General features: G+C 36.7%; 1 protein-coding gene across 1 annotated transcript; it reads left to right on the top strand.

The window, feature by feature from the left end:
- The first annotated feature begins 1,020 nt into the window (after positions 1 to 1,020).
- LOC149029726 (Cytochrome b561/ferric reductase transmembrane with DOMON related domain-containing protein) lies at positions 1,021 to 8,100 on the top strand. Its single transcript, XM_089142062.1, has 5 exons — positions 1,021 to 1,589; positions 1,904 to 2,297; positions 5,474 to 5,757; positions 5,946 to 6,224; positions 6,572 to 8,100. Exons 1-4 carry the CDS (start codon positions 1,167 to 1,169, stop codon positions 6,222 to 6,224), a joined length of 1,380 nt encoding a protein of 459 aa, XP_088998188.1. The 5' UTR covers positions 1,021 to 1,166; the 3' UTR covers positions 6,572 to 8,100.
- Positions 8,101 to 16,874: the final 8,774 nt, after the last annotated feature.

Here is a 16,874-nt window from a genome sequence, read left to right as displayed (position 1 = left end):
TGAAAAGAGAGAAATCTAGACGTAGAATAAGAGAACAAGAACAACTTACTTTTAAGGCTTCAGTGAGGACTGAAAGAACACGAAAGACATGATCTCAGAGTTGATGGATCTAGTACTACTCTGCTATAACGGAAACTTTAGTCCCAGATTGGATAGAAAATAGCTGATTATTTCGTTTATATATAGTAAAGACCTATGTAATATATCTAGAGCTGATTATCTCATTTATATATAATAAATACTTATGTAATACATCGTCAGGTTAATTAATGATTGAATACTTGTGCAAACCACACAAATGTGGTTGGGTCACACCAGGGTTCAAGTGGTTGGGTCACACGATTCTTAACCCAAAGATTACTATATATAAATGAGATAATCAGTTTTTCTCCTCGGACTAAAATTTCATGATCGACCCTAGAGTCAATCCACTCTCACTCTTTTTTTGTATGACTACGGTTCACTCGAAAGCATCAAATTTGAGCATAACACAATGATTAAAAATATCTGGATTGTTCCTAGACCAGTTGTTCATAGTTCATAACTTTGATCAGGGTTCACTTAAAAACTGTTTCTAGCTTGATTGGTACAAATAGAGATATTATACAATAGCTAACCTTCCTCTAATATACATAAAGAAATGTGAGAGGAACATGACTTCAATCCTAATTTTGGACTTTTTACAAACGATGTGACCAATCAAACCCTTCGATGGAGACATCATACTAGTCAACTATAATAGTATCAACTATAATATTTAATAAAAAATAAAAACCATGCTCCTTGTAATAGATAAGATTTTTTTGGAATCTTCACTTTACCGCTAAGCAAACTTCGATTGAACTGAACCAACGAGAACAAAGTGATCTACATACATACATATATATTCACAAAAAACGTTCATGAAAGATGATTGGCGGAGTATGTGTTGGTTCCATATCCGATTCTGACTCGGACAAGTATAATTGTCAGTTGTTGAATTGCACTATTAAAAAAACATTTCAGATCAATCACTAGGGATTTAAAAAAAAACTGAAAAACAAATTCAGATTTATCGATCGGAGAGATTGGAGATTTGTTCCTCTCACACTCACTCTCATTCATCTCAGCTCACACATTTAATGTTTACATGAACTGTAATTCCCGTATTACGAGAGCTGGATAGGATGATTACATGTTACCAACTTGCTTTCTCCACAGTAATCAGTGGTGGAAGGAGGCTTCAAATGCAAGAGACAACTACTCACCAACCGCTTCGTTGGCATAGCAACATCATCTCTTCTCCTTCTTCTTCTTCTTCTTCTCTTGCAAAGCCCTCTTGTTTCGTCATCACTTGTTCTTGTTGTAGCTCTTGTTCTTCTTCAATTCGGGGGCAAATGGCGGAGCAGAATCCTAAGGGGTTGCCTCTAAGGTCACTCTGTGTGTTTACAGTGCTAATTCTCTTCTTAAACACGGAAACTCACTGTGCAAGCGCTGATGATGTGACCGGGATGCTTTGCAATGAAGATTTAACTAGCTTTCTTCCTGCTCTTTACAGCGACTCCTCCCGTTTCACCTGTAGATCTGTGTGGAATAATTACGTCCTCAGAGTAAGTCTGAACTGATCTTACCTTTTTCTCTCTTCTAGATGCTGTTCTGATGCTTCAATTACGAATTATCAAATGTTGTTCCTCCCTTCTTCTCCTTCGTCAAAGAGGGGAGAAGGGGGTTGATAAGGAGAATTTAGTTGTCTCGATTTCAAGTACAAATTTCAAATTCATGACTAGTCAATTGCTGGACTATAGCCCACAAGTAATGTTGACTAAGATAGTAGAAGCAAATTCCTGTATCTGTGATTTGTAAATGGTTTTTATAATAGAAAAAAGGTTTATAGACTTCTAATACATCACTATGGCTACTGCAGTACTTCCAGAGTGAAGATCATGTCCTGACCGTTGTATTATCTACTGAATATCTTTCTGGTTGGGTGGGAATGGGATTTTCAAAGAATGGACTCATGATTAATTCCAGTGCTATGGTGGGTTGGATTAACAGAGAAGGCCGAGCAAGAATCAAACAGTACTACCTACGGGGAGCTAAGCCGTCAGAAGTCAAACCAGATGAGGGCAACTTGAATATTACTAGCAGTCCAATTGTTGTTGTTCATGCAGCCACCATTTACTTGGCATTTCAACTGAAATTTGCTACCCATCTTCGTACAGAAAATATCTTATTAGCTTTCGGGAGCACAACTCCTCTTCATGCACATTTATCAAAGCATGAAGCTAAGATAGCCCTTGTGTTTGATTTCAGTACAGGTTTGTTCCTTACCCTGGTGCTTCCTCACAACCAATGCAGATGCTACTACCATATTCCATCTGTTATTCTTGGATGGACTTCTTGCTTACACAAATGAGACAGTGAAAATACAGAAGGTGCTAGTGTTATTAAGCTTGTTATGTGTGTTGTCTATGCATCAAAAGCAGTTGATAGATATCTTTCCAACTGTCATTTCATCCTGCTTTTAATCTTGAATGCTAACTTATGTTACTGTTTTTATGTGATCAAGAAATATATAATTGCTTTTTTCATATAAAAACAGGAAACTGTTTTCTTTTGAGGTGATGATGCCCTGTTGGAGTGGGGGGCTAAGCTTTTTCACTGCAGAAGTGAAAAGGAAGGGTAAAACTTTCTCCTATTATGACTTTCTTACATAACCCCATGGTGCTTTATGTAGGGACGATGAAGAACCACAAACAGCAGTATTTGAATATTTATTCGGATTAACCAGGATCTGTTAAAGAGGGCTTATGCACATAATTTTTAAATTAAAATTTCCTTTATCATCCATATGCATAGGAAATTAGGTAGAGAAAAAGAATATTTTGCTTGTAGTTTGGTTTTCAGTTTATACTTTTTAATTTTAGATGCATGAAGCCCCAACTATTATTTTCCTAAGTCAATGCTGCATTGTGCATCTTGTGACATCTTTTATTTATTTATTTATTTCCTCTTCTTGGGGTAGGGGAGGGGGTGGTGGCCAATGGGGTGCCCTTTCCATAGGCTTACATGACAAAAAAATTATTCACAAATCAAGTAGTTTTACAAGACAACGTAAGTATAAAACAAAGTCAAACCTACTTTAATTCATACACTGCAGCTTTGGATGAAAAGGCATGGCTACCCTCAGGCCCTGCACATTAAATGCTGCAAACAGCTTTTTCCTAATTAAATGAACTTTTGTTTCTCTAAGGATTGATTGTGCTCATCTAAATCTAACCTGTTAGATCTTTATTATTTTTGCTTTGTTTGTTGAAATTGCGGTGACCATGTTGGTTGCTCAGAGAATATAAGTTTCTGTTTTCATTGATATGACTTTGTATGGTTAGATTCCATTAATGCCTTTTTGTAGCTATTTGTGGTTGAAAATTATGAGAAGTTACCTTAGCAGCTTAAGTGGGATGGAATTGCACAGTTGCTGTTATATATCTCTGTGTGTTAGAACTATGCTTTCTACAGTGTCATATCTTAAAAGCTTAAGTGGATGGAGTTGCTTCATAAGCAACTCTCCAGGTTATGATCATCATGTTGTGCCAGGAGACAATTATCCATGGAAGATGATTGTGGGATGCCAAGATGCCATAAGGTCAAGGCCTGAAACCCTTTACCAGGACACTTTTGATAACCTGCTAAAGTTTGTGATACACTTAACAATAATCACCACATGGCCATGGGAAAGAGTCAGTTGCTTTCTGCCACTTAAACACTAACAACAAAGTCATTTGCAATCTCAGCTCAGACAACTAGAATATAGCTGGGTCTACCAACATCGCAAACCCATTCTGCCAAACAAGAATTTGCCTTCATTACACTGATTCAGTTTTTGGGATATACATTCCAATATTTTGCCTTGGGGGCTGCCGCTCCCTGCAGTGGGGATATTCTCTATCGGACCTGTACATTCACAACAATGACAACACCCCAAAAGCAGTACACTAACAGTATGAACTTCAACTAAGCAATAAAATCTTTAGTTTTTCAGGTGGATGTAGGCCAGTGTGTCTGAACCATGTCAAATTCCTCGTGCTTTCTGTGATTTTTTTGCTTTCATTGGTTCCTCATGGTTGTGCATTCGTTCCAAAAGAAGCCCCTGTGACTGCCAAAATAAGATAGGACAACAAACTTGATCTTTGACTCTCAAATTGAGTTAGAGCCCCATAACTTTTCATATTCTGCTTGAGCATATTTTTTGCATCTCTACATACATCAAGACTACTACTTTGTGTATAATAGTAGATAGATAGATAATGTTTGCAGCACAACCTTGGACTCAAATAGAATGTACTGAATTGAAGCTTGTGAGCTCGTGCACTCTTTCTTCCCTTCACCCCCTTCTTCCACTGAAAACAAATAAAACACTGAATTATTCCAACCCTTCTTGGACCGAAGCCCACTGGACCCAGTTCTTTGTTGGGTTGGGGCTTCAAAGCCTAGCATGCCATTCCAACCAGTCAAATGTTTTTTTCGATGACACCAAAAAGAGTATGACTTAAAGAATAGAAGCCAAAACCTAAACCTAAGTTGTTCCTAAACCAAAACCAATAAGACAATTGCTGTGATTTGTACCATGAGAGTCAAGAACAACCTGTTGGAAATTCTTAGGTATTGGTATATTGGTGCTTGAAATGACCGAATATTTAAACTCCAGAATGTAATAATTAGAGACTTCGAGTTCTTTTGATGATCTTCTTGCCTACCTCTGAATTTCCTGAAGTGTACAAAACTTGCAAATGGGAGGCAGGAGCACTGGCATTTGTTTTTTTTTTCTTTTTTCTTTCTTTCTTTGCCAGCAGTGATCATGGTTTTAGTGAGTGAGGTATCAACCTTACCAGATAATATTCTCATCAATTGTTTCAGAGTTTTTCTCTACCTGTTACCATTTTCTGCATCATAGACAGATAAATTAACAGATTTACTTTAGCAATGATAATAATCAGGAAATTTAGAAGGGAATAATTAGAATCTGAAATTCTTTTCTTGGTTGTAATTACTGCATTTCTTAAAAAGAAAGTGGTTTCTTTGTATTTTGTCAAACCCTGCTGGTGTTTCCTGTCTCTTCCAATGGAATGTTATGCTGTTGCTCTTTCTTTGTTTTGTTTATTTGGTTGCAGTACAAATTGCTGGCCCTATCTTTGAAATATGTCATTGAAAAATAAGAGAAAAAGTCACTGTTCTTTCCACATAATGGTAGATGCAGAAGCATGCTAATACTATACTTTTCAAAGTATCTTTCATTTTTAATTTTCTGCTATCAAAACCTGTCTATGCTTTGAAGTTTTGTATCCAATTTGTTTATGGATCTGCAACCTTCTTTTAATTGATTTTACTTTTCTTACTTTTCCGTCTTAGTAATTAATGTATGAGAAAACTTCTTCTGGTTTAACCGAGTTAAAATTAGATGTCTGACAGAGTACAAATTAATGTTCTGCCACAGGTTCTGCAACTGTTGGTTCCAATTTTGATGGTTTGAAGAGGAACCATGGAATACTGGCTACAATTGGATGGGGGGTGCTTCTTCCAACTGGGACAATTATTGCAAGATACTATAGGCACCGAGATCCTCTGTGGTATTATCTCCATGTTTCCATTCAGTTCGTAGGATTTATCTTTGGGCTTGCTGCTGTTGTTGCTGGGAAGGTACTCTATGGTAAACTTCATGCCAATGTATCAACACACAGAGGCATCGGGATATTTGTGCTTGTGCTTAGCATTCTTCAGGTTTGTCTAATGAGAAGTACCCCAGATATGACATATTTCATATTATACATGGATGGATGTTCATCGGTGTGTAATGCATGCATGCATGCTTGCACCATCCGTATTTTTGCTCAGAGGTCCTTCTTAATTTTAATTTTTAAATCATGCTATATTCCAAAAACTAACCATGTTTCTTATGTGAGGATCAGATAATGGCGTTTTTTCTACGGCCTGACAAGGATTCCAAGATTCGCAAGTTCTGGAATTGGTACCATCACTGGTTTGGGAGAATTGCTTTGTTCTTTGGAGTTCTGAATATTGCCCTTGGGATTCAAAATGGAGGCACAGGGAATTTCTGGGTAGCAGGGTACTGGGTTCTTGTTGCAGTTCTCCTGATCATTGTTGTTATTTTAGAAGTTTTATTGCGGATGGGAATGTATCAAAAGACAGCTGGTCCTGCAGCCTTCCAGATGAATCCGGCTGAATAGGTAATATTCATTTTCTTAAGAGTAAATGTATGCAGTCTCATTGTCTCCATTATTTTTTCTCTTTTTCTGTGCATGAATGATCTGTTTTATTTTTGTCAGTTTATTCATTTAGTTTCTAGTGCCTCTTTATATATAGGAGGGTCAATATTATGCTATAGTAGTTGAATCTGTTTGTTGCTGATACATAGTTGGCAAGGCATTGCCTAGGGATCCAAGGCCCTTCCAACAGCTTCGGTTGCCTAGATGCTGTGACAACTATGTTCTAAAGTATAAAGATAACTATATTCTATTTTATTTTTCATGGTGCTTAAATCAAACTCATGCACAAACCCACTTTGTTTTTATAGAAAAGACTATTCCATGCTGGCTGAATCAGTTCCACTTGTATGATAACATGGCTGAGGATGTATCTTTGCAAGCAGAGTATTTGGATGTTGAACCTGTGTACACAGAAAAAGAGTGTTACACCAAATTTCTCGGTCGCACCACGCCTTGGCTTGAAAACTCACTGTTCATACTTATATAGCTGTGTTGTATTGTGCAAAAAAAGATTCTTAATTGGATTGTGCACTGAAAGTTCTCGATGTCTGACTAATCAGACATCCAATTGATCTGTCTGTATTCAGTTTTGTTTGTGTTATAAAAAGATGAGTTTGATTTGTTGATTTAGTAGCAAGGAGAAATGATGTATGGAAAGAATTATTTGGTTTTAAGTACTGAAGATAGTGATAGGCCTTTACTTTCCTAATCTACACACTAAACAGCCCACAGACAACCATCACTTTCAGTTTTAGCATTAAGAGTAGCAAAGAAGCTAACATAGTCTTTTGTGGTGGTATAAAAAGATGAATTTGATTTGTTGATTTAGTAGCAAGGAGATGCTTTATGGAAAGAATTATTTGGATTTAAGTAATGAAGATAGTGATGGGTTTTTACTTTCCTAGTCCACACTAAACAGCCCCACTGACAACCATCAGTTTCAGTTTTAGCATTAAGAGTAGCAAAGAAGCTAAAGGAGTCTTTTGTGGTGTTAATTGTGACTTCTGAAACCACGGCAGGACACATGTCATTCAGTAAAGGAGTGAACAGTTGGATCACAAGTCATCGTCGATAACCACCGGTAAGTCGGCAACTTTGTTCGATTCCGATATGATTCCCCCTTCACCTTACAAATATAATTGAGGAGGATTTGAATTCCTCTCCAAGGAAAGATGACACCAGGATTTTTAGCCCAGGTGCAAGAACCATGTTTCCTATACTATCATATAAATTTCTTGATTGTTGCTTCTTGAATCAGAATTAGGTACCAATTCCTCATTTTCTTTGTAATTAATCACTTTCCACCCAAAAATCACTAATATAGCTTCTTTTTTCCCTGGGGCAGTTTTATCACTGCTATCAAAATCATGAAATTATCATCAAACATATACCTAGATCCTGAAAAAACCACAATCCCAACTCTCTAGACCATAACCTTTTGTCTCAACTGCGCTGGGTCCAAATTGCAGATCAGGACAAGTTGGTTATTTTATGAGGACACATTCCCCAGTAGAGGCTGTTTCCTGGGCCATCTCTCTTGTCTCGTTCTCTGGTGATGTCTTTTCATGGCAAGGTTACTTCATCATTTGAAACTTTTTTTTAAGATCAATGTGAACACAGGTTTAAAACATGTCCTACATAGTTCATATGGAAGTCATTCTTAAAACCAAACCAAAATAGTCCGGTGGAATAAAATCAGAGAAATGAATGTATATCAAACCGAAGGCTAGGTTTTTAACAAAACCCAGTAAAGAAAATCTAACTAAATCATATTGAATCCATGAACCGGAACCAACTCAATACAAATCGAATATATCTAGATTCAGTTGCAGCCAGTATAAACCGATTTTGGTCAGAGGAGTCAGGAATCATTCTGTGTTTGTTTGCTGGAATAAAAATGGGAGTGGGAAAATTCTTGAAAAGCGTGTAGTTTTCTTACTTTTTCCTTAAATCAAGGAAATTTGTCTGGTGATGTGGCAGCTCAACTTTTCCATCCTAAACCATTTTAAAACCCCACATGTTTGGTGGTTGTGGTGGGGGGGGGGGGCCCCCCCCCCGGGGTTCTTTTCCCCCCCGAATTGCTTGATTTGCGTGTTTTTTACTCAATAATTTTGATAATTTTGCCTTCCTAATCTTATACAATGTGGTAATTTGAATTATTTCCTAAAAATTATTCCATTTAAATTCTCTTCCTGTCATATGTTACCTTATGAGGCCCATCATTAGGCATAATTGGCGTTATCAAATCACTAAGATTCTTTTATAAGATTCTGATAATTTAAATTGTTTCCATATTATTTCATGTATACATCTTCCCTAATCCATTTGGCTGTTGACTTTGTAATTTAAATTATTTCTTAATAAATATTTCCATTTAAACCTCCGCCTGTCCTTTCGTGTTACCTTCTAAGGCTTTCATTAGGACATGTTAGAATGATTACAGCGATTACAAAATCTCTTCATATTTAAATTGTTTCCATGTATATACACTTCCCTAACCATATTTGGCATGTTGACTTTTGAGGATTAGATCACTAGAATATAGTTGGTAAAATTGCTCATTAATCGGGTTTTGCTATAAAAAGTTTTACTATTTATGTTCTATGTAGATTCTCCTCCTAATTACATTTAGCATATTACTTTTGGTTTTGTCTTGTGATAATTGGTGTTGTGATAGATCGCGGATATAGTATAAAATTCACACACAAAAATTTTTCTTTTTCCACCCCACCTTTGCAAACAAACGCAGCCTTGAAGAAAACAGCCAGAAGAGAAAATTTAATCTAGAAACAGAGAGAATTAATTAGGTTTGGAGGTACAGTTCAAAGGCAAAGTCAGCACCTTGGACAGTCAATCTTCAACTTGTAAAAAGTCTGAAATTGATATACTCATGTCGTTTACGAGTTTGGATTTTTTACCTATGATAGTAAAGTTTATGCTTCCCTCATATTTTTTTCATGATACAATAGACGTAGGACATCTCTTAAAATTGACAAAATGAACCAAAAGTGAGACTCTGTGGGTTCCATCACTATAAAAATATAAAGAGAGCATAAACATTTACCAACCACCAAATAGAGGATTCTGTTTTTTTAATAGAAGATGGAGAGTCCGGATTGTCTTCCCCTAACGAGTCCCCAACTGCTGTTGACCACAAATTACAGGGGGCCTTTAGGGTGATAAAATTTTTTTTTGAATACTTACGGGTTTCACATAATTTGTGGTTGTAAAGCCGTCAAGAAGAACTCGAGTGCTCTCCGTTAGGAGAGATTATCCATACTCGAAGATAGAGACTCTTGATATGCCATGCAACATTGTTATTTAAACTTTTCATTTGTTTATCTCCCTTTATTTAATTTTAAAAGTTCATTACTTTGAAAGACGATATTCAAAGTAAAAAATTGATAGTAATTTGTAAGTGTCATTTTTTTTCTTTTTCTTTTTTTTTTGTTAAAGTGTGTCATTTTCAAGAATTGCTAAAAAGTACAAGCTATGATCCGATATAATACATTAAAATATTCTAATCATTGGGTGGATCATCAGGTTCGTTGGGTGTGCAATAAACGCCTGAGAATCATAGTTAGGTGACTAGGTCATCAAATAATTATTTGGGAATTGGTGGTCCATTTAGTGTACCTAGTATTCAGCTACAGTGTTGATGATGGAATTCATGATCATGTTCATGCATTTTCATTGAAGAACTCATGGTTCATACATTTAGCGATTTCTTCAATTTGATTATTTCCAGTTGATCATCTTTTATGATAACTCGGCCTTGTGGTCCTACAACTTCAATTGGAGAGGAATCTAAGATTTTCTTAAAAAGAGGAAGAAACAAGAAGCCACCACTTGCAGTCCTAAAAAGAGTAAAAAAATGGTGGAGAGCGATGTGAAAACCACCTTAGGATTCCTTTAGCCTACCAATAAAGGGTTAAAAAAATCAGTCCCAGTATTTTCTCAGGTTTGTGTTCCACTCACATTTATCTATCATACATTAAGACGGGAAGTTCTCCTGTAAATTCTAACAAAATAAATCAGAGGTGAGACCTCCTAGTGACTCCCCATTAGTTAAGTACGGATGACGCTTTTTCATCACAAATTGGTGTGGGACCCACATCTGAATAAAAAAAAAAAAATAAAGGTGGGCCCTCAATGGACCCACATGAACCCCACCCAATTTTGTCTTGAAGCAACGTCGGGGGAGCACGTACTGCTCCCCGACGGGAGAGTAATCTGGACTCCCATTAGCTTCTTTCTAATACTTGGTGGAGTGTTGTAAGCAAAGCATATACCTCTACCTTGACTGGTAGAAAATCCAACTCCTCCTTCCCTCCAAACTCTACCCATTTTGTAATCTGTGTATTAAATGATGTGAATATCGCTGCAATATATTTTCTTAGGAAAAAAATCATCTGCTATGCTCAGTTCTCTATTGTGCACTTTTTATACCAAATAACAGATAGAGATTTAAAGTTTGATTTTAAATTTGAAAAGTTCAAAATAGCCTTGTAGTTTATTTGCTTTCTTAGCCACTACTTGGCATATATGTGCACTGCTGTATGCTGTGCACAGCAGATGATTTTTTTTCTTTCATTTTTTCGACTTCCATGATAATACTGGTGAAAAATCTCCTTCATTATAAAATAACGTTCACCCATCATCTAAGGTCATTATTACTCTCCTTATTGCATGAAGTTGATAATATCCATTCCTCTAAAGCGATTTCTACACCATCCAAAGTTCAAAGTCACCTGTTGTGATTGAAAGATACCTAATTCCATAAATTGCATGTTTTGGATTGTTCTCATCATTGAAATTAGATGAAAATTTTTCCATGTCCACTAACAATTTGCTGCAAACTTATTAAACAGAGAATCTAGAAATGTCTTGAATCTTGGTATCCATGAAAGAATGGGAATGATCGTAAAAGCTAAAGGTGGAAACGGGTCCATGATGTTGCTGCTGTTTGGAAAGGAAGAAAGAAGCCAAAGTGCACTAAGAGACAATCCATTTCGGCTGGTATTATTGGTCTTGTTTTTCAATTGTAGCTGCTCTCAATTTTCATCATTGGTGATGGAAAATGCTTCTCATTTTCAAGTTTTCTTTTCCCACTTCTTTGACAGCAAGAAAATGGGAGAAGGCATTGGATCAATTGTAATATTAATTCAAAAAAAAAAAAAAAAAAAAAAAAAGCTTTTAGAACAAGTTCAAGTGGTAGTAGAAATTTTGAAAGCTAAGATCATTAAGATCAGATGAGGTTCACTATTTGATGTAAAACACAATACCTACCCAAAACTTTAATTATGAACATAAGAGGGGGAAAATGTATGAGTGAGTGAACAACATGCATGTAGCCACAGTTAAAATTTCATTTAATAAAAATGAATGAAAAGAGAGAATGAAGTTGGAAATCTGAATACCCAAAAAAAATAGAGGAAAACAAAAAAAAAAGCGAGAATGAAGTTGGAAAAAGATTGTCTCAATACCCTAAAAAAGAGAGGGAAAAAAACAAGAGAGAATGAAGCTGAAAAAAGATTGTCCGAATAGTGAGATTTGAATATTATAAATTTAATGTGCAGCACCTGCTGTCAACAATGGAAATCGAAATCTCGGCATCTCTTGCAAGTTGTTTACCCCCTAAAAAAAAAATTGGTGACCAGGTTCACTTCATCACTTCCAGTACAACTAGCTTTAAATTGGGAATTGGATTTTAGTGTTAGTGATTTGTGATATTCAGTTTTGATAGAATGGAAATGGCAGCTTATGATGTGTTGTTATTTGTCTACTTCTGGTCAATTTTTTTTTATTTAGAGACTGGGTTATTCATTAATCGGTTGACCCAGATTTTACATTTTATCTGGTCAATTCTGATTGAATCAACCGCAGCTGGTCAGCTTTTGACAACTGAAGGGAGAGATTCACTCTTACACAATGACATTCACCACCAATGAGTGGGTGGGTGACTTTTTCCATTAAACTATATGGTTGGGCCCACCTCTAAATACTAATAAAATTAATCAGAATTGAAATCTCAAGTAAATCCACCCCCTTATTATGTGGTGAAGGGAATTAACGTTGCATGCGAAGAGAATTTCATGCCTTTATATGTGGAATTAGACTCTCTCAAAGCTATTGATCTATTAAAGCCTAATGCAAGAATACAAGGGAAAGCAGTAAAAATGGTGCATACAATAAAAGAAGAAGTGGGAAGTTACGAAGAAATTATAATTCAACATGCATATCGGGAGTCCAATTACAATGCTAACTGGATCACGAAGAGACCGACTTCTTTAGAGGAACCTTCGCGATTCTTTTTGGATCCACCCCAAGAATTGGAGGAGTTCCATTGGCGGATAAAATTTGCATGCTTGATTAGTTTTCTTTTTCAGAGTTGCTAAACCCTGTTTATTTGTTACCAAAAAAGAGAAGAAGAAGAAGAAGAAGAAGAAGCATAAGAGGAGCACAAATTTCTACCTTGACAAATAGATGATCTAAACTCTGATTGAAACTGGCGAAGGTCACCGTTTTTTTAAAGGGAAGGTTTGGGGTGAGGGGGAAGTTTTGATCCTCTTGTTAAAGAAGCTCTCCAAATGAGTGTCAAATGAGTCATATGATTTTATCGATATAAAATATTCTAATCTAAGGACTAGGATAAATCTAATGTGTATATCCTTATTTTAGAATGTTACTTGTGATTAGATACCATAACTCAAGGATACTCACCAAGAGATTTCTTCCAAGTAAATAAGGGAGGGGAAGAAGTTGCAAGCATGTCTATATAACATTGAAAGACAGGATATCCAAGACATGTACGTGTGAGATGAACCAAAGCTTTATTGAATTTGAGCTCGGTTTTTGCAATACTGACTGTTAATAATCTACCAGGCAATACAAAATTTTAATGATAATTGAGCATGAATTCTCCCAATAAATTGGCCTGCAATAATCCTTATTACTTTTTCCAATTCAACCAAGTTGCCATGAGTGAGACTTCCGTCATAACATAATCGACAGATTAAGATGCATTCCAGCATGTACAAAGGAGTTCAATTATTTATTGGAAATGCTCGAAACGTTATAAATCGATTGACAAGCCCAATCACGATATCGAAGATTTTTAGATTTTTTTTTCAAAAATAATATTAATTTATCTAAAATAAAATTTTAAGCTATTCTCTTGGAAGTAATAAAGAAAAATCACCCACCACCAACAAATCGCTTTGACCATACTGTTTGGCAAAGTGACAATGAAGGTATGATTAGTGTGGCAAACAAATATCATTATTCTACACCCTCCGATACGGTGAGCTCCATGTGGTCAAACAAAATGATTACGCGGGGGTGCATAACAACCATGGTTAGACAAACAAAAAAAATAAAGAAGAGTCAAATTCTTCTTGTGGGACCCACTTTCTACGGATTGTGGCTTTCTATTTATCATGCATCTCATGTGGATCCACATCCACCATGGTGATGGAACTTCTCCATTTAAGCATAATCCCAAGAGCATCAAGTCTCGTTGATAATGGTCCCCCTCCCCATGTGCATAAAGGGCTCATGTTTGAAATGTTGAGCTTTAAAGGGTACCAATTATAAGTTCCCAAGCTCTTTTAGCAATAAGAGCAAGACCACATTCCATATTTTTGATGTTAAGACCTCCGCAATCTCTTGGTACAAATTGGCGGGGGGGGGGGGGGGGGGGGGCAGAAAAGAGGGGGGGGGGGTGTTTTTGTGGGGGGGGGGGGGGGGGGGGGGGGGGGGGGGGGGGGGGGGGGGGGGGGGGGGAGGGGGGGGCGGGGGGGGTTTCCCCCCCCCCCCGCTCTTTTTAGGTTTTGGTGGGTTGGGTGTTGGTCCCCCCCAACAAAGGGGGGGCGGGGGGAGGCACGACGGAAGTAGTATTAAGTGTGCTAAGGCACTTAGCTCCGCCGAAAGGAAAAAGAAATCAAAAGATAGAAAATAAATAAATTTGATGGCATACAGCTTTGAGTAGAGGCTTGACGCTTTTGACGTTGGATGTGAAACCATAGCAAAAGTTTATTGTCCAAAAGTCAAATCAAAGACGAGATATAACAGTGAACGGGACACTTTGGATGGATGGTATACAGCTTGAGAGTTGAGAGTCGAGAGTTGAGAGAGAGCCACATAATGCTGATGAAATTTAATTGACAAGACCCATCTCGTTTGCTATAGAGAGAAGAAGAGAGAATACAGAATAGTGAAAGAGACCAGTGTGAATGGTGCGGCAGAAGTGGGAGCTCATCATGTACAAGACGTGTTCGATGAAAGTCCTCAATGACCACAAAACTGTTTCTGATGCATGCTTACCGTATATGGGTGGGCATTCTATGATTGTCATTGTCCCCAATGGCCATTTCCAATTTCGCATACCCACCCAAGGTTTCCAAAAGACAGCATAATAGTTGGGTTTCCTTTTTATCCCTTTTTAGTGATGTGGAATAGACTTTATCAAACCAAACCAATGAGGGCAGGAGTTACAGTGCCTCAAGATTCATCTACAAGGAGACCCACATGTCGAGACAGCCCTGAGATCGTATAAACCCGGCAGTATGGAGTATGTACAACCCTTATCCTTCTTACTTTTTTTTTTTCTTTGTCCCCTTATTTTTTGATTCTTAACTACATGAGTTAGCTGAAATTCTCTAATAAACCTTTTGGCTTTAACTTTACAACCTAGACTCCATATTCCTTCTACTTTTGGCAAAAAAAATTCCCCTCTGAAACTTGAAAGTTAAATTGACTTTGGAATAAATACACATTCTTTTCAAAAGGATCTCTAAGTGGGTGTTACTATTTACTTATGGTCCTTAGATTCATGTAACTTACATTGCAATGTCTTAATCTTGACTTTAAGTATGTGTTCATCTCATGCTTACTTATTTTATGCTTTTAGTTAGAGTAAAAGAAAAGAGAGAATGGCATCCTTTATTATCAAGTTTTCTTTAGTGTGTTATCATGTGTGAGAGGATCTCGGAACTTCCCCATGTAAGTTCCTTCATCATTCTCATTATTTAATATCAAATTGCAGTATGGGCAAAGAATAGGCCCCCCAGCAGCACTCTTAACGAGAATTTGAATAATTTGTAGGAATTGGAAGACAAGAATCAATCTTTTGTTTATTTTCCTGTTAATTTCTTTCATCTTTCTTTATTTGAATGTCAATTTTTTGTCAGTCCTCAATCACATGCTTGTGTGTATCATGATAGAGACCCTGTTTTGTGGTGATAGCTTACAATAAGAAAGAGAAAGGGTTGTTGACCTAATCTCCTGATTATATTTTATTCAAGAGTGACCTAATATTTTATTTTATAAGTTGGTTGTTAGAGCCTAAGACTTGATTAGTTAATACATGAATGGAGCCATAAAGGAGTAGCAATCATGGTTAATGACAATATCTCCAAGGAGTAATAGACTACGATCACTTTCTATAAACCAAGTAATATTGCAATGTGAGTGTAGCTATTATGTTTAATATGAATCCTCACTGATACCTAACAAGTAGCTCATGGGTGCTCCACATTAAGATTCTATTAAGACTTGAATAAAGAGAACAGCAGTGTGGTTTATTGGAAAAGTGAATGTGCCCGAGGCCCCATTTAAACAGGGAAATTAAGATGCTTTGCCAATTTATGATGGCCAAAATATCCTTGCATTACAAAAAAGTGCCATTGGATTTAAAATTTTCCTGGAGAAGAGTAGGAAAGCTTGAGAAACTTGGTTCAGTTTAGCTGTTGTGACTTGTGAGTGTACTTTGCTATGGTAACTCTGTGAAGTACAATAGCTGGTACATAAGGGGTGTGGCCCTGAGGGGTTGACCGGGCATACACCCACACAAGAAAGAGAGAGAGAGAGAGGGGGGAAGCCACAGAAGACAGCATCTATCTGCCAAATGTATATTGCCCACCAAAGCAAGTGCAGATCAGATGCTGTGGAGCCAACCCTTTTTGTTTATAAGCTTTTGTGTTCAGGAAATTTTTGTTATACACTTACTAGAAGGAGAATGGTAGCTTCAAAAGAATCTAAGAAACCCAATTAAGGATGGTAGCTTCACTGGAACAGCATCTAATGAGCTCAATTAAGCAAGGCCATACAAAGGATCAGATCCATGATCTGTGTCCATGCTTACAAAATCACACATGCATAAAAAAGAAAAAAGAAAATTTTGAAAGTAAACATGAGAAGAAAAATGAAAAGTGAACACTAGATGAACATGAGTGACCACTACAAATGTAGCCAGCTTTGTAAATTGGTACAGCTCATAGTGTGATTTAAATATTCTCTGTTAATCTGATTATGGGTCTTCACCAAAATTAAACAAGTAATTGACAAACATTTCTTTTTAATTTTTTAGGGTTCAGATTCTCAGACTAGTGCTTATGATAATGTTTTCAATGGTTAGAAAAAATTATGGTACCACAGGGGAGTACTTCCTTAAGACATTATCTTGTTTTTTGTATTTAAATCACTACCGATGAAAAAGCAATAATTATGATATAATAATTATTGAATCTGTTCCTCTTTATGTCATATTTGTTAAAGTTGGTGTTTGGTTCCGATTCTGATAGAACTATGGTAACTAGTTTTGATAGATAA

Source organism: Hakea prostrata, chromosome 1 (genome assembly GCF_041222555.1).
Source record: "Hakea prostrata isolate BN-2017 chromosome 1, UWA_Hpros_2, whole genome shotgun sequence".
NCBI lineage: Eukaryota > Viridiplantae > Streptophyta > Magnoliopsida > Proteales > Proteaceae > Hakea > Hakea prostrata.
Note: the sequence above shows the minus strand (reverse complement) of the source record. Positions and strands in the feature narration are given on the sequence as shown.